The 18642-nt window shown below is 37.2% G+C and overlaps 1 protein-coding gene across 2 annotated transcripts in view; it reads left to right on the top strand.

Moving 5' to 3' along the window:
- The window catches only part of Nebl (nebulette), a 365879-nt gene that overhangs the window by 306485 nt on the left and 40752 nt on the right, over positions 1-18642 (top strand). Inside the window, exons 18-24 of one of the 2 annotated variants that reach the window (XM_029474616.1) lie at positions 1678-1788; positions 5533-5643; positions 8999-9109; positions 12866-12976; positions 13114-13224; positions 15298-15402; positions 17470-17562. The exons of the other annotated variant lie outside the window; for it this stretch is intronic. Coding sequence (XP_029330476.1) covers positions 1678-1788; positions 5533-5643; positions 8999-9109; positions 12866-12976; positions 13114-13224; positions 15298-15402; positions 17470-17562 — 753 coding nt within the window. The remainder of the gene's footprint in view (positions 1-1677; positions 1789-5532; positions 5644-8998; positions 9110-12865; positions 12977-13113; positions 13225-15297; positions 15403-17469; positions 17563-18642) is intronic. 2 annotated transcript variants of the gene reach the window in all.

The following is an 18642-nucleotide window of genomic DNA, read 5'->3' as shown; positions in this document are numbered from 1 at the left end:
TCCCTCCCTCCCTCCCTCCCTCCTTCCCTCCCTTCCTTCCCTCCTTTCTTCCTAGATTTAAAGGGTAAGAAAAAGAGATATTTATTTATTTATTTATTTATTTATTTTTATGGCACAAGCATTTATTCACAAATAATTCAGTCTTCGAGTCATTATTTCAGGAACTTGGCATGGGTAAAGCCTGAGGTTACAAGATTATAAGAAATTATATAGATTAAAGTGTTGAGATTGTTGGAACATTTGGGGACAAATGATGGGAAACACATTTTTAAACTGCCAAAAGAAAAATAGGGGAACTTTTAACTTCAAAAGACTAGAGGTGTTGTCAAGAAAAGACATGGTCATGATCGCACAGGACTGGCTCAAGCTAACTATCACAGACCCATAATAATGTAATGTAAATTCTAACTGTCAGCTCCACCAAAGTCTTACTGTAATGATCATGGGAGATTAAAGAAACAGAGAACAACCCCAGGGACAGCTTCTTTTGTAACAGCCAACAGAAAATGTGTACAATTTAGAAAGTACATCATTATATTATATTATACACAAATACTTTTGCAAATGCCAGAATGGTTGCTGGTCTTGGTGTGGCTCAGGCAGACCAGAAGACTTCTCAGGCAACACGAACCAAGAGTTAGCTCACAGGTGTATGCTGCACAGAGAAATACTGGCTCAACAATAGTAACAGCTCTGAGATTTCAAGTGAGTTCCCTACAGAAGGGAATTTCTGGTCACTAGAAAAACATTTGCAAAAACATTGACTGACTCACAGAGTGATAATTAGGAAAAAATACCTTAATTTGTTCATTAATATAAAGTGTGTACAATATACTTAATGTATAGTATGTATACATTATATAGAATATATTTTCATTCAAAGGCCTTTTAATTTCCTTTAAGTGTGATTACATGAACAATCATTTTTAACTTTGGAAATTAATATATGCATTTATATACTTCTAAATTAAGTCATATATTACTAGACAGACACACTAATATTTCCTGCTTTGCTCTTCCGGCCAAGCAGTCCTACCCCCCCCAATCAATCACACTTAGTTAGCTCTCTGATTACCTACTTAGCATTTGCAAAAGAGATATTTATTTTGTGCCTCTTAGGAAATCAGGAAAGTTAGAGCTGCCTATTCTGGTAGAGGTCCAGTCATATTTTTTTATTCAAATTTGCCTTAAAGCAGAAATTCTAAAAGTTCACAAAGTCTTTAATGTTTTCTGAAGTTAAGTTTTTTTTATTCATTTTACATCCTGATCGCTACCCCCCTCCAGGTCCCCTCTCACAGAGTCCCACCCCTCCCCTTCTTCTCTGAGAGGGTTGAGGTCCTCCCTGGGTATTCCCACCCTGACATATCAGGTCACTGCAGAGCTAGGCACATCCTCTTGCACTAAAGACAGACAAGGTAGAAGCCTGTAATTGACAAAATTGGAATTATTTTTCTGCTGTTACGAAGACTAGTTAATTTTGCTGTGTGAGGTTTTTTTTAATTGTTGTTGTTGCTATTGTCTGCAAGTTTTTCTTTATGATAAATGATTAATATAATAAAACTGAGATAGTATATAATTACATGAAAAAACACAAGTTTTGTTCTGAGAATGAATGCCTATTCTTGTAGCTTTCTTATAAAAATTCTGTACATTGAATATGATGTCTTTATTCAACAGAAAGTTTACAAAGAAGATTTTGAGAAGGAAATTAAAGGAAGGTCCTCACTAGATTTAGACAAGACACCTGCATTTCTACATGTGAAGCATATCACCAACCTGATGAGGGAGGTATGGCCTTGGGAGTTTATATTAGATGTTATGGTAGTGCCTTGTGGGTTTATATTAGATATCTTATACCTAGGAATAAGCAGAATAAGTCACTTCAGAAACACCTACTTAGCAATTCCCTACTGATTGCATATGTGAGTTGTGGACTCTTTATTCTGGCCCTCACTGAGGGAGCCTTGCATTTTCTTAACACAGGAAAGTATAAGTTAATAGGACTATTTACTGGTGAATGAAGAAATTATCCAGATTATCTGAAAAAACTTAGAAAATATTCTGTTTTTTCATTGTGATTATAGCTTAGAAGGTCTGTAAGTAGTGAACTTTATAGCTTCATAGCAGCTGTCTTCTACAAAAATATTAAACAGAAGACTGACTCTCGTATATATATATGGAGAGGTCAATGCATGCAGTCCCTCACTATCAAAAATTATGCAGTTGTGTTTTCCATATTTCCAGAAGTCTCAGGGATCATCAAATGAGGAGAGAACAATGGCTATGCCTTGTCCTGAGCAAACCACTTCCTTTTCCTTTACATTTTCTCTTTCTTTTTTTGCTTATTTTCCAAGGCAACATTTTTCTGTGCATTTGCCTATGTAACTGCAGCTTTGTATGTCATAGAACTCACTGTTTAGATCAGGCTGTCCTTGAACTCACAGAGGCTGCCTGCCTCTGCTTCTGGAGTGTTGGGATTACAGTTGTGTCACCACCACCTGGTTGAGAAAAGCACTTTCTTGAAAGCTTGATTTTCTTAGTTATCATAAACATATTCTACAACCAGCTTTACTTTTCAAATTTTTAGTCTTAACTTTTAATTCTATGTGCATGTGTGGATTTGTGTGCATGAGTGCAGTGTCTACAGAGGCCAGAATTGGGTATTAGATCTGAAGGTGTGAATGAAACCTAACTCAAGGCCTCTGGATGAACAGCATATATTCTTAGCTGCTGAGTCATCTCTCTACCTTTTTGGGTAGTCTCCCTGTAGCATCACCACATTTGATATCAGAGCTGAGGTACTCACATGGGAAAGTCTGAATATATGATTTATTCAAAAGTTCTTTCTCTTTTACTTAGAGAAAAATTATAGAGTTAGTGTAAGGAGCAGAATAACTCATACTGTTTTGTTTTTGTTTTTTTTTTTTTTTTTTTTTTTTTTTTTTTTTTTTTGCTTTTATCTCCATAGAAATTTTCTTGGTAACTTAATTAAACTTTGGTTCACAATTAATATATTAAGTTTGTTGAATATTAAATGTTTTAACTTGAATAAATCAAAACATTATACTTGTACTTCAACACTGAAAAATTAATCCATTTCCTCCAAGTGGCTCAAAGCTAACTCTACTGTGACATGTTCATTTAAATGATTATATGTTAATGTAACCTAGAATATAATGCATGAGTAGAACACACCCGTAAGAAGAAAACTGCAGTCTTATTGTCAGTTTTTGAATTGAAGAAGTGATTCTGCTGAAAGAGATGTCCTAAACCAGTGGAATGAATTAAGCATAAGTCCACCTAGAGATGAAACTTTTAATCATGAGCTTTTAATAAGTAAATGAGAGCTGACCTTTGCTGCTTAAGTGACATCAGACATTACTGTGATTTCTTAGAATAACAATGCAGTTTCTATCTCGATTCTGTTGCCCCACCCCCACTTGTCATTTCTTATTTGTGTAAATATTCTTTGAAGCTGAGAACAAATAAATGGTGCTGTCCTGATACTGTTCTCTGTTGTAAAGCTGCACTGCTGTGTGCACGTTAAGGCAGGGACTTCCAATCATTAGCATACAGTGACAACGAGAGACTGATTCTCAACTCTCCCATTTTATTCCTGTCTTCTTTCTTAATGGGGAAAGTGGGATTCTAATTCTTTCAAAGGAATTATTCAGAGCAATGATGCTATAAGTGTCATGTAACTAAAATAGCAAGGTTTAATTAATCACATTTTGGACTTAGAATTCCGGATGCCTGAACAGAACAGGAAAAGGTCCACAAAACTGTTCATTGGAGCAGGCAGCTTGGGGCTTTTATGAGGAAATATTGTAAAATGAGTGGTTCTAAATCAGACAGTTCTCCTGGTTCCAAAAACCAAGAAGCCCCAAGTCAAGGTTCTGGTGGCTTTGGCTCCAGGTGAGAGCTCTGTTCCTGCTTGCTGGTGTTTGCTTTCTGTGTCACCACAGCAGAAGAAAGAATGCTAGTCTCCTTCTTCGTGGAGCCTTTAATATCAGCATTGTCCCTACCTACCCTCATATACCCATAGAAACCCAAATACTTCTCAAGGGAGCTGGGGCTTCAACGTACAGATTTTGGGAGGGACACAAGTATTTCTTTCATAGTGGCTATGTCTAATCTTTTAGTTAGTTACATAGAGATAGCTAATTGAAAAAGCCACTTGGTTACATGATATAATTAGAAATTTTTAGTTTAGAAGCCCTTACCTGTAATAGATTCTATGCTCTTTATTTTATGGTTTTATATTGCCATGTAGAGTCTCCCAAGTACCATTTTATATTTTAGGATGTATGTTTTATGTACAGCCTTTGGCTGTTCCAATATTTTGCCCAATTTTCCTCCATTGTCCTTTGGTATTAATAGGACATTTATTTTATTTCCTTTTTCCTTGATGGAATTGGAGACTGACTTACTCAAGGGCCTCCTAAAGTTCACATGATCAAATTAGTAGAAAGGTTGTGACTTTCACCAAGGCCATTTGACTGAGAGCTATTTCTAAAATCATAGGCAGGATTGACAAAAGCTGTTGTTTGATCAGATGTCAGCCTAATTTAACGATACAGGATGGTGTGTGTGTGTGTGTGTGTGTGACATGAACTCTGGAATTAACAGGAACCTGGTTTCTTAACATTAAAGGGAATTATATCTTTTGTTTAGCAAAATAGTCATAAAATGAAACCCAGTTTGATGGAATTTTACAGTGTAAGTAAATAAGGAAATCAACAATTTCTCAGTAGAGGATATAAGAGTCTCTGCAAAGCAGCTGTGATGATTTAAAATGCAGTGTCAATGTTTAGGATGTAGCTCAGTTGGCAGAGTGCTTGCCTAGCATGCTCAAAGCTTTTTGGGTTCCATCCCTGCATCTCATAAAATGAGTTTGGAAGTTCATACCTATAATCCCAGCACTCCAAAAGCAGGGGGAGAAAGATTAGAACTTCAAGCCATATTTGTCTACTTGTGATTTCTAGTCCAGCCAAGGCTATATGAGACTCCATCTAAAAATTTTAAAAATATATAATATTAAGAAAGATATTCAAAGTCTCTTATCAATTTTAAGAAAATTGCTTTTTTGAACAGATCTTTAAATAAAGTACACATTTTTAAATGCCTCTGGCTATAGCTAGTTTTGGCTTTGCGGTCCTTTTTCTGTAAGTTCTTTTAGAAATTCACATCAAATAGATATTTTTAAAATCACTTCAAGTAATAAGAAGCATATATATTCTGAAGATTTTCTCCAACTCTTAAAAGGGAGATATCTTTTTAAAGAAGATCAGAATGATGCCAAAAGATATTGGGAGAAAGGATGAAACACTGGTAATATGGATGCCACTTTGAGTTTAATAGAGGAGAAAAGAAAACATCAATGGGAAATTGGCAAGAATATTCAGTATCTAATTTTTCCTTCCTTACAATATTTTCTCGTGTCTGTGGTCTCTAGAAGACATTTAAACTGTATATGAGTTAAAGTAATTGTGGGGAAATCTTCAAGTGAAATGTTCTATTCTTGTCTTGTAGAAAGAATATAAAAAAGATCTGGAAAATGAAATCAAAGGGAAAGGAATGGAACTCAGTTCAGAAGTTCTCGATATTCAGAGAGCAAAGCGAGCATCTGAAATGGCCAGCGAGGTGAGTGGATTCATTGAGCAGCCCACAATGAGACCGTTTTCAGCTTCTTTCCTCACCAATATAGTTTTCCCTAAGGTTCTATATGACACAATTCATGTGTAAATGATGATAAACAACCATGTCCCAGACTTTTCCCAGGTAGCAAATTAAAGACAATTTCATCTTCACAATCTTTCTCTATGCTGTGAGTGAAAATGGTCATTTTAGAGAAATCCATATGCCAGGCAAAATATTCCTATGAGATTTGATCTGGTTATTTAAAAGTAAAGAAAGGGAAAAAACAAGGCAGGTGTGGCTTTGTGTTCTGGCAGCAGCTGCAACTGAGCAGCTTCTGTTGTCTTGCTCTTTAGGTATCACACATTTCTAGTCTTCATCTGGTTGCTAAGGAGTTAAACTTCTGCATGGAGTGAAAGTAGTTGTTGCTTCTCATTTCATAGAACTTTATAAGAATGCCCTGTGAATGCAATGTCCAGTTTCAGTCTCCTGTTCCTTCTAGTGCCATTCCTTTGGGATCCTCTGGTGGCTTTGACACTCCTCAGTGGTTCAGAAGCCTTGCATACACCTCACACGTCACTTCAGGCATCCAGCACACCCCTGGCTTTCTCTGCTTTAGCCCTAACCACTCTAACATAAGAACCTTGCTATTGGTGCCTGACTAATAAGGCTTCTAATACCTGATTCAATTTCCCAATCAAAAGACACAGACTAGCCCACAGTATTAGAAAACAGCATCTACCTTTTTGTTTTTTACAACAAAACAAAACAAAACAAAACAAAACAAAACAAAACAAAACAAAACAAAACAAAACACCCCTCACTTTCTTGGCTAGATATAACCTTCAAGTGGAAGATAGAGAGAAATACTCTAAGCAAATGGGACTGGGAAACAAGAAGGCACAGCCGTTCTGTACTAACACAAAAGACTCAAGCCAAAACTAATTAGAGGTGACAAAGCAGGGCACTTCATTTCAATCTACCAAGAGGATATTGTAAACAAGAGGACATTATCTAAACATAAGTGCACCAAACATGTCTGCACCCAATTTCATAAAGCAAACACCACTGGCATTAAGTCACAGATTAACCCCAACACAGTAATTGACTTTGAGACGTGCTTTCACCAATGGACAGAATGTAACCAGAGAAACACTGAAGCTAAAGGTCATCACAGGCCACATGGAACTGCCATGTGCTTACAGAGCACTCTACCTAAACACTACAGAATGCACATCGTCCACCTCAGTATGCTATCGAAGTTTCTCTAAAACAGATACTATCTTAAGACACAAAGCAAGTCTTAATGAATTTAGGAAAATCAAACTAACTCCATATATTCTATCTGACCACCAGAAAAGCTTGATCAACAAATAACAAAAATATCAAAAAATAAATACCAAAAGATAAATAACATACAAGCTCATGGAGATTAAATTATTATTCAATTTTCAAGTATTTGAACCATTAAGGAAATTAAGGAGAAAATATAAAAAAAATCTTGGAATTAAATAAATATGAAAACATAACTAAAATCTCTAGGATGAAATGAAAAAAATAAGTTCTAAGAAGAAAATGAATTGTTCTGAGTACTTACATTAAAAATGAGATGAGCTTCAAATAGATGATTTAATAAGTCAAAAGTTTTGGGAAACAAGAACAAATCAAACTGAAGCAGTAGATGGGGCAAATAACTGAAACCAGGGCAGAAATGAAAGAAGTAGAGATGCATATGCAAACAAACCAATACAAAGAACCAATTACAAAGGAGTTGGTTCTTTGAAAAGATAAACAAGATTGGCAAACCTTAGCCAAATTACCTAAAGGAAAGAGAAGATCAAAACTGAAAAAAATTAGAAATAATAGGGAGATATCACAACAAGCTGAGTACAGGCATGCATGAAAAGATCATTCACCATGACCCAGAGATGTAAGGATTATCTAACATACGCAAATTGATAAATGTCATGAAGCATAAAAATAGACTTAAAGTCATGATCATCTTAGTAGCCAGAGAAAATTCTTTTGACAAAATCTAACATCCCTCTATAGCAAAACTCTTAGAGACAATAGGATTGGAGAAAACACCTTAATATTACAAAGGCTTTTATGTATGTCCAACCCATAGTATTTCTGCTAAATGTAGAAAACTTCAAAGCAATTCTATTAAAATCAAGAGCAAGACAGAGCTAGCCACTATCTCCTTTCCAGTTCAATACAGTGCTTAGACTTTTGCTAGAACAGTAACATAAGATCAGGAAATACAAGAGGTATACGTAGGTGAAGAAGTCAAAATGTTCCTGTATGGGTTCTTCACAGACATAGAAAAGCCACTCTTTAAGTTTATATGGAAACAGGGAAGACTGCTATAGCAGGAGCAATCTTTCGTTACAACAATGCAGTCAGTCTTCATTGAGAGGCCAATTTTAGTATTGTTTGTCAATTATATCTGGAAAGTTTACTGTAGACTTAGGATGGCAGGGCCAGTTGAATCCCGAGTGGTAAGATGGCAGTGGAAGCATCAGCACACCGGGCTTTAGGACAAAAAAATAGTGGGTGGCCACACAGGAACAAAGAGCAGAGAAAGCCAACCCTCTGTTCTAAGCTCTCTGTCACTGTCTCCTATTCCTCACTGTGGATCTTGCATGGAGCCATGCTCATACCCCGTTTCACAGACACACAGGAATGGTAGGAATCATCTGGAGTATCACATAGCTTGGCTGCTGAGTGTGTTGACCTCATTCCTGGTTTTCTTCCTATCGTACAAATCTGTCTGTATCCTTTTGCCTTTCTCCCAGTCTCCAAGATTGCACTCCATGAAGACTCATTTGATGATTGACTTTTCCACAGTATAAAAACATCTCCAGTGAGAATAGTGGTTCTAATTTTGTATTCTTCACGATGTACTTAGATCTGAGTGCTCATGTATAGCAATAAACATCACATTCTGTTGGACATTGGTCACTTACCTTTTTCCTTTCTTCCTAAGTACGTGATTGTATGTTGTGTGTGCATTCATGTCTGTGTGTTTGTATATGTGTGAGTGCATGTGTGTGGCATGTGGCCAGAGGTTGGTGTTGAGTATCTTTTCTGATTGCTTTCTCCTCTATTAGGTGAGGGTCTCTGCTGAACCCAGAGCTCACTGTTGTATCTGCTTGAGTGTACATGGCTTCTAGGAGACTTAAACTTCAACCTTACTGCTTATATGACAAGTGCTTTACCCACTGAGCCATCTCGCAGCCCTCTCTTGGTCATTGAAAAATTTATAGGTTGTTTGCTTGTTTGTTTGTTTTGGTATCGTTGACTGTAAAAACATGTTGTCCACAGAGTGACTAAATTCTGTTGACTGTTGATTTTATAGAAAGAATACAAAAAGGATCTGGAGTTGGAAATTAAAGGCAAGGGAATGCAAATTGACACCGATACCCTTGAAATACAACGTGCCAAAAGAGCTGCCAAGATAGCCAGCGAGGTGAGTGGTGAGGGTCTCCCAGACCTTGAAACTCCAATGTTTGTACTCAGCAGATCACACAAATACTGGATGAGTGCATGGGATCTCTCAAAGCTCCATGGGCGGCACTGACGTGTGGAATGGAAATCATTTCAAATTATGATGGCTATTTGGAAATTTGTAGTCTCCACATTGCTCATAGCCTTTAAATGCACCAAAGGAAGCTCAGAAAAAGCCATTTTAGTAGAAAACACAAGCATACATGCACGCAGGGACACACACCCCGATACACATTATTGTTGTAATACAACACATTTCATGTTAATCTAGAGTATGATAAATACTTTTGTAGGACATTTTCTCTAGGATAGCTCATATTCTGCTTTGCATGTTTGTGTTCACAGTGTTTTGAGGGAAATCTAAAGTCCATATTTAGAGGTTTTAATTTGAGTATAATCTTTGGTTCTGTGTGACTGTGTGTTTAGAAGACATCCTTTGCTTACTTTATATCTACTGCTTGAGGTTTCCAGAGTCAGCCTTTGGGTTAAGACACCATATATCTTGATTGACCATGTTCAGTGTCACTTCTCTTCATGCAATATACATGAAGATGTGGGCATAAGAGAGCTGTAAAGAGCAGACCATATTTGCATGTTCTAGGGAGATAGCTGAGGTTAGACACTATGCTTCCTGAACCTCCTAATGATTTTGAGAGTGTGAACGAGTCACTGGAGTGTGATAGTGTTTGCATTTTGTAAGAGAAATAGAGGAAGCTGAGGTGCAGACTCAGGAGAATGACTCGCCTTTTCAAGGCTTGGTGGTGGGGCTTCACTGGGGCTATTCTGGGAGCTATCCTGACTCTTGTAGTGTGACTGGTCATTGTTAGAAGTTTATTGTAGAGACTTCCAGATCTGTATGTAGGATATGTAGACAGACTGATCTTGTACATACAGAAACTTAAGTAAATCTTGAATGCTGTGTGCTTCTCTTTGCTTTATATTCATTTACTCTTACAAGTTATGTTTCATTACTTTCTACACTTTGCCTGGCTCCTTTAGAAGCATTGTATGATTTATAATGTGGATGTGACTATGTCCATTGAAACATCTGTTGTCTACATGTGTAGTAATATCTCAACATGACATGCCAAAACCAGAACCTTTAATTTCTCTTCTGCCTCTTCAAATGAAACCAGACAAGTCTTAGATGTCACTTTGATTCTGCTTATCAACTGAATCCTGTAACACTGTTCTAAATCCATTCACATTTCCCTACTCCAAACTAAGGTACCATATTAGCTACCAGGACTGATGCTGTCATGAGTGAGCTACATTAGAAACATACATGGAAATGTTTGTTTCTTTCCATAATATCAGCATATATTTAATAACAAATTCATAAAGTTTAGCAGTTTCAATGCCTATAATTTGTAATAAAATCCATCCACCTTGGTAGCTTGGACAAGGTGAATGAAAGTTCTTTATTCTAATCTTAATTACTGTTAATGCTCATGCAGCACACACACACACACTGTATATGTATGTGTATGTTTTTGTGTAAGAACATATACATACATGTACACATACATAGGTGTGTATATATATATATGTACAGTTATATATACATACATAAAACATTAAAGAATAAATACATGTGTATGTGTTAAAGAATAAATTCAAGTAAAAGTGACTCCAGCAGAGTTCAAAGTTCAAGAGGTTTTAGAAGTTGGCTTAGAAAGAATCTGTATAGATAAAAATGAACCAGATCAGTGAAGAGAGCAAACTGCTGGTAATAATGCTTGTAGAAGTGAAGTCAGATTTAAGAGCAAAGTTGAAGAGGTTAGAGGTGTAAAGGCAGAAGTGGGTCTCAAGTAGAAAATGGATCAGGGGCAGGGAGCAGCTTGCCAGGTTCAGGTTCAGATGGGGTGAGCAGGTAGATGAATAAGCAGTTAAATAGCTGTGTCAAATAGCCGGGGACTGAGCCAGGTCATGGAGTCCTTGATCATTGACACACATCCGGTATGAACTTGTTGGCTGGTTGGGGCCATTCTGTCACAGTGTTAGGTATCCATCGCTTACGAAGTCCAGGTGAGAACAGTACCCTTTTGCTTAATCTGGTCTACCCCATAATTTTTAGTTTTCCTGCTATAATTTAGCACACATATGTGTCCACAGTTCCAATTCTTCCTACTAAACTTCTCAGCTGGCTCCCATTCTAGACCTAGGAATGAGCCATTGATCAGTGAGTGCTAGATGAAGGTTGCTTGATAGAGGGTGTGGCTTTGAGGGCCACCCAGGGGCCACCGTCAAAACAAAGTCAGAAGCTTCTTGTGCAGTGGAATGTCTGAGGGCAAGGCAGAGCCTAAAATGCCAGTTTATACAGTATTGAGTGGTTTAAAGTAGGGCATAGCATGGTTTCAACAGGAACAGTAAATTTTTAGCCTGGTCAAGAATTCTGTCTCAATTCTTGACCACTTACTGTGCAGTTTTACTTGATGGTGTTTGTTTTATCACAAAAGCTATACCTTTATGAACCTTTTTTATTCTATGTCAGAGACTACATCGAGTTCACTTTAGCAGATTAGAGCGTATTGCAACAGAGTGGGCATCCAGGGCCAGAAATAGGAGCTTTTGAAATTATTATCATTGGAACTGAAAGCATCCTCCTAGAGCAAGAAATATGGAATGAGTAGAAAGTGAGGGAAAATAGGCCCAGAGGAGTCAGCTGTGGTCCACGTGGCCCTGGGAGGTTTTGGAGTTGCCATCATCTTTACACTCTATATAACTCATTTTCATAATCTTATTTACACGTGGTCCATCTTGCCAAATTGATTGGCTCTTAAAATCCTTTGCAACTAAAGTTTGGAATTTTGATATTAATTTTACTATCCAAGGTTGAGCTTAAAATGCCAATATGATATATTGTTAGGCTAGTGTCCTCCAATATTCAAACTTGTACTGTTTATGTGAGCTTAACTGTGTGACTTTCTATAGCCAATGAGACATTAGCAAACTGAACTCTGACTGAGGCTCTCAGTACACTTGTTCTCTTGGAATGAAGCTGTTATCATATGCTGTTTTAAACCATCCAAGTTTGGAGGTGTTTTGTTCATATAGTGATGAAGTTGCCTAGTGACACCTTTTCCGGACTGTAACCAGTCATTCTGAAAGGTTATATATTATTTAAGGGTCATGCAGTTTAGTTTTACTTCCTGACTTAGTTCCCAGACAGGATGTGTCTATTGTCATTCATATCCAAGAAGAAAAGGAAAGGCTTTTCTGACATTCTCTATTCTCCATGGTAAAGGAAGTGTACACCATTCCTGAACTAATCACATAAACCCAAGGTTGGGGTAGAATGATTTATTTAAGCCCCATAGAGTCCAGACACTTGGGCTAATATTATATAAACCCAGTAGTTTAGAATAGAAATGTAGTAAGTTGCAATAATTGAGAATAGTGACAGTTTTTAGTTACCTTATTGATAGTCACCAACCAGATTATACAGTCACCAATACCTTTTCAATTTTATCATTGGAACACCAAAGTTTCTCCATCTAGTTCTGTGCTTTTCTTTAAACGCAGCTTAGTAGACAAAGCCTCCTGGTTATGTATAAATATATCACTGCATGTCATACTTCTGTCTTGTTATATAGAAAGAAAAGAATAAGGCCTAATCTATTTTCATAATGTATAGTCCTGATGTCAAAATGACATCATGCTTTTTCAGTACCATTTTGAAATCACTGCAGAGCACCATGTGTTTTACTTTCTACAGAAAGACTACAAAAGAGATCTGGAGACAGAAATTAAAGGAAAAGGGATGCAGGTCAGCACAGACACTCTGGATGTTCAGAGAGCTAAGAGGGCATCTGAGATGGCCAGCCAGGTAAGGATGGTGTGAACACAAAGTCTCGATGAAGGTTCTGGAATGGTGCAAATGTCACCTTGTTGTTGAAACACATGAATAACAATAGGACCATGGAAAGTTCAGCAAAGAGCTGAGATTATTTTCTGTTCTTTTAGAAGCAATATAAGAAAGACTTGGAGAATGAAATTAAGGGGAGAGGAATGCAAGTGAACATGGATATCCCAGATATGCTTCGAGCCAAGAGGGCATCTGAAATCTACAGCCAGGTTGGTAGAGGATGAAGATGCTTGCAGAAATGTACTCAAATCCTGTCACTGCCTGCTTCCAGAGTTTTGATTGACAACATTCTGAAGACATTGCCTTCAAAATTAGAGCATTTTTATTAAGACTTTAATGGCCAAATGTGACTTGCATTGCTAATTAGGACGGTGGCTATAGATCTAATTTAGAGGCCGTTATGAGATGCCAAAGTCCCACATGGTTTCCCCTTTTTGAGGCCAAGAAAATTTTGATCTTATTTTTATTTTTAACTTTTTTAATTTTTAATTTTAATTTTTTAATTTTTAACATTGTATACTTTCTTCAATAGTCTTTGTTCACACACAGAAGCATAACTCCAAAAATACTTTATGTCCATTTAATGATGGACAATATTTTTATATAGCTCTCAATAAAATAAAGTAGTGAAAGACTATTTTATCACTTGATAATTAATGTTAATGAAAAATTAGGAGAAGAGCTAAGTTTTCTTAGAAAAACTTATTTGCCAACTATACCTGTCACATATTTTCCAAAAATCTAAAAAGCTGGGTGTGAGAGAATGGTATTATGAAAAGGATAAATATTTCATATTTTGTCACATGTAAAGAAGCTGGATTTAAGTATGTGTGTGCACACATTCATACACACAGAGAGACAGAGACAAAGATAGAGAGATAGAGAGACAGAGTGAGTGAGTGAGTGTGTGTGTGTGTTTGTGTGTGTCTGTGTGTGTGTGTGTGTGTGTGTGAGAGAGAGAGAGAAAGAGAGAGAGAGAGAGAGAGAGAGAGAAATACAGATAGATAGACAGACAGCGAGGACTGAAAGGGGGCTGTGTGTAGAGAAAAGAAGAATTAAGTGGGAAGGGCGAAGAGAAGCCCAGTAGGCAAAAACAGTAAAGGAAATACATATACCACTTCTTTTGAAAAAATAAATGTGAGAAAGATACTACCTCAAAAGAAAACATTTACAGAGGAACAAGTTGCTTGTAAACTATGATTTGAAAGGAAATACACTTTATTTAATCATATCTTTGCTATAAAATTACCTGAGAAGTACATCCCAGTGGAAAAAGTAACAGAGAAGAATGAGAAATATGAAATTGTTCTAGAAGCAGGGAATTAAATTTGATTAATAGAATTTGTGATGGAAATAATTTCAACCCAAATTGGGCACAATCATTCAAATTCTGGTTAAACCAAAGTGGTAAGTGTAGGGACCTGTCTGCTCCTCAGTTACCTAGGAATGTGCAGCAGTTAGAATAATCTTAACGGTCACGGTTTTCTGCCCCCTTATCCCCCATGCTTCACAAAGACAATGAACTTGGAGACACTGGCTATGTTTTCATAAGTTGCATGCAAATCTTAGGGTAATGCAAGAAACACACAAATGGAGATGTGAGTCAGCGAGGAAGGATGCAATGACAGCTGCATGTCACCAAATCCAGTGCTTATGTCACTTCGTAATTGTTACCCACACTCACTAGAATGCCCAAGTTGAGTCTCATTTCCCATGGTTAGTAGCGGGTACCTCATTTCCTCCACCCAATAATGATGTCTATTTGTAGAACTGGTTGAATAAGTGTGTGTTGGGTATTTACAACCATGTCAATTATATCATAACTTAGACCCAGGCTTTATTAAAGGGGCCCATTGTAGCTCATTTACTGGAGAGGAACTTGAGATTTGTCATAATCTTACCTACAAATATAATAGAGTGTCATACTTAGCCACTGATCTTTACCAGGAGTAGGAAACAAATCCTCCGTCCAGAAGCTTGTAACAAGATAGATGTAGAGAGTTGGGTCACATTGGGAGTGCTGGAGATACTGGGGTAGAATCTGAGTTTGTTCACACATAGAAGAGTAGGTCACAAGTTTAGGGGAAACCCAGAAGGCAATTTCTCTTAGGTAAGCTGCTGTGACAGATTGTTTACTGACACCCTTAACTTTAAAGGAGATGTCAAAAGTTACTTTGAACCTTAAATTATGAGTTGTATATGCTAAGGTTGGAAATGTTGCCATATCCCTTTCTTCTCCTACCACACAGAGCTTTCAATTTGTAATCATTTTATAATCTTAGAAAAAGTATAAAGATGAAGCTGAGAAAATGCTTTCCAACTACTCCACTGTGGCAGTCACTCCCGAGATTCAGAGAATCAAGACGACACAGCAAAATATTAGCAATGTGAGTAGCTGCTCTGTGAAGAGCCAAATGTACTTCAGACTTTGTTTGGATTTTGGAATATTTGCATGTATGTGATAAGTGATAGTGGGGAGGAGATGTATGTCTAAACATAAAGGTCAATTGTGCTTCATATACTCTTTATGCACACAGCCTAAGATAATACCATGTATTATTTTTAGTGCATGTGTGTTATGACTGAAACACAGCACAGGAAACAAGTCAATTGCTAACTGTCAGAAATTCTAAATTTCAGATATCTTGGTTGAGGAATTCCCAATCTGTATTTTTTTTTCATAGTTGAAATTATGGTATCTTTGTTTGCTTGCTTATTTATTTATTTTTATGGCTCTAGGGATTTTATCTAGGGCCTTGTTCATGCTAGGAAAATGCTCTGGGAACAATATCCCAACAACTTTTCACTCCTCAATTCTAAAATGTTATATTTTGTAAGAGTGTCTTCCCACACTGTTTGATTTTTTTCCTCTGTCACTTGTATTTTCTATCAAATGGCTTTATTTTTTCAAAATAAAAATAATTATTCTTGTAAATTTTAATTGTTAGAATTGTTCTGGATTTTTAAATCCAAATTTTGTATTAGATATCAATGACAAGTGTTGACTGTATTTTATCTCAGAAAAAAAAAACAAAACTTCCACACTGATTTTATTGTGAAGATGAGAGTAGAGACATGGGGGCTTCCCTCCTGATTTTCACTTAATTTGCATGGATGACTTACCTAGAGACTTACTAAACCCATAAACTTCCCCTTTTATTTTGAAGAATAGAAATTGCCTGTGTACTGTTTTTAAAAAGTAGGCCTCATATGTAGCAGAAGATGGCCTAGTCGGCCATCATTGGGAAGAGAGGCCCCTTGGTCTTGCAAACTTTATATGCCTCAGTACAGGGGAACACCAGGGCCAAGAAGTGGGAATGGGTGGGTAGGGGAGTGGGGGAAGCAGGGTATGGGGGACTTTTGGGATAGCACTTGAAATGTAAATGAAGAAAATACCTAATTAAAAAATGTAAAAAGTAGGCCTCTGCTAATCGATAAATGAATAAACTTGAATTGTGTTATGAAATTATTAAATGAACCATACAGTTAAATATTATAATATAGAATTATCTCAGTCATGTAGAACTTAAGCACATGGCTAGTCAAAAGGAGACATAAAACAAATGCCATTAAGTTTGAGGCATACTGAAATACTCTCCGCTTCCTAATTAATTGGCTGAGTCACACTCAGGACAGACCGACTGTCTGGTAAGTCAGTGATTGCCCTAAGAAGGTCCAGGCTGTGCCAAGAGATGGGCATTTCTCAGTGGAAGGATCAGAGAAAGGACTTCTCCTAACTCCTGTGGTCAGTAATGTCCTGAGTTTCATCTCTTTCAGATCAAGTCTTATATCACCCCCTCCCCACTCCCCGCCCTGTGATGTTCACTGGATAAGCCAGTGTCTGGAGTGGGATTGCTCTGTCCTCATGTGACTTTCTAGGGCTGCTGTTTATTTGTGGCAAAACTTTGTTTTTGTTTTTGTTTAGAAGTAGATATCAGGGGTGGAGAGGGGTGGAGAGAAAGGAGAAGGCAAGAAAAATAAGCAAGTCAAGGCAGATACTAGGGCTACTATTTTGCTAGGAGACAGTGAGGGACCTTTGTCTTAGATTAGCAGTGGTGTGAAACCTCACTCTTTTGGGGTTAAATGATAGCAGCTGAGTGAATTTCTTTAATATGTGCTTTGATTTTTTTCTCAAATACACATGCAGGAAATTGGAGATTGCTAATTTATATTCTAGGGCAAATAATCTTCCCCCAGCTAAGGTACTTATCATGCCTTAGAACAAGTGTGAACTGGGCTAAGAGGTTATGAGATCTGAAACCAATGCCATCATTTATTATAATGGACTATTTCATTGATTTGTATAATATTGCTAGTCACAAATGAGACCTGTATTCATACCACTATAAAACCTTGCATTTTATAGAGAAATAGTCTTGCGTTTGTAACAAGAAGATCTAGGACTTGAATCTTAACAAGCTTACAGTTCTTGTTTTCCTTTTCTCACTATGAAGGTATCTTATAAGGAAGAAGTAGGAGCTGGCACAGCCGTAAGGAATACCCCAGAGATTGAACGAGTGAAGAAAAACCAGCACAATATTAGCTCAGTAAGTTCTCCACAACATTAGTAATGCTTTCTGAGAGAGATAGGGGCTATATGAGCGGTTTTAGTTTTAGTTCTCAATATGTTGCTTTTTACCTTTTCTTTGTTACTTTCCTCAAAGATGACGTCATCAATGTCATCAGCTATCAAAGGTCTCCCTTCTAGAGAGAAAACATCAGCTTTGCTCCCATTGAGCCTGGAGCTCCATTTCACGTCACTAAAAGCAGGGCAAAGAAGACATGGGCCATTTAAGTAGAATCTAGACTTACGATTCACCTTTTGGATCAGAATTTTAGCTGTGTTATATTTTAGAGAGAAAAGAGTATGTGGGATACTGTCCCAAGTAAATGAATTTTACCACAACGAAATGATCAAAGGGCTTAACACATTTATTTGGTAGCTGAAGCAAAGGTATAGGTTTGTTTTTATAATGGAGCACCAACTCATTTTTCCTGTGTCAGTCTCATTTCTGAGACTTTCTTTGACACAGCTCTGTGCCCGTATTGCTGCTTTCTTACCTTATTTCCCCTCTATTTTACTCAGCAAAGAACACATCAGTTGAATATAAATTGTATAAAGACCTTATGGGATGGCACTTTTGACTGTGGGAATGGTAGGGGAGGTATTTAATGCTATAGGAAAAACGTATCCCGTGTATTGGCTGACATGAACAACAGATAATAATTGTCCTTGCAGGAGTGGGGTTCATCTGTGTGTATTCATTCATATACTTAGTTTCTTGTTGTGGATGTCAAAAATGCTTTTCCTTTACATTTCTTCCCTGATCCATCTCTTCATCTCTTGTCTTGGACGCACAACCTGTCAGACCTTTCCTTTAAGCCAAATGTGATGGTTTGTATATGCTTGGTCTAGAAGTGGCACTATTAGGAGGTGTGGACTTGTTGGAGTAGGTGTGTCACTGAGGGCGTGGGCTTAAGTGTCTGGAAGTAAATCTTCCACTAGCAGCTTTCAAATGAAGATGTAGAACTCTTAGCTCCTTCTGCACCATGCCTTCCTAGATGCTGCCATGCTCCCAGCTTGATGATAATATATATTGTTCTTTGTAAAAACTTGCCTTGTTCAT

Source organism: Mus caroli, chromosome 2 (genome assembly GCF_900094665.2).
Source record: "Mus caroli chromosome 2, CAROLI_EIJ_v1.1, whole genome shotgun sequence".
Classification (NCBI taxonomy): Eukaryota; Metazoa; Chordata; class Mammalia; order Rodentia; family Muridae; genus Mus; species Mus caroli.
The sequence above is the reverse complement of the archived record's forward strand: the minus strand, read 5'-3'. Positions and strand labels throughout refer to the sequence as shown.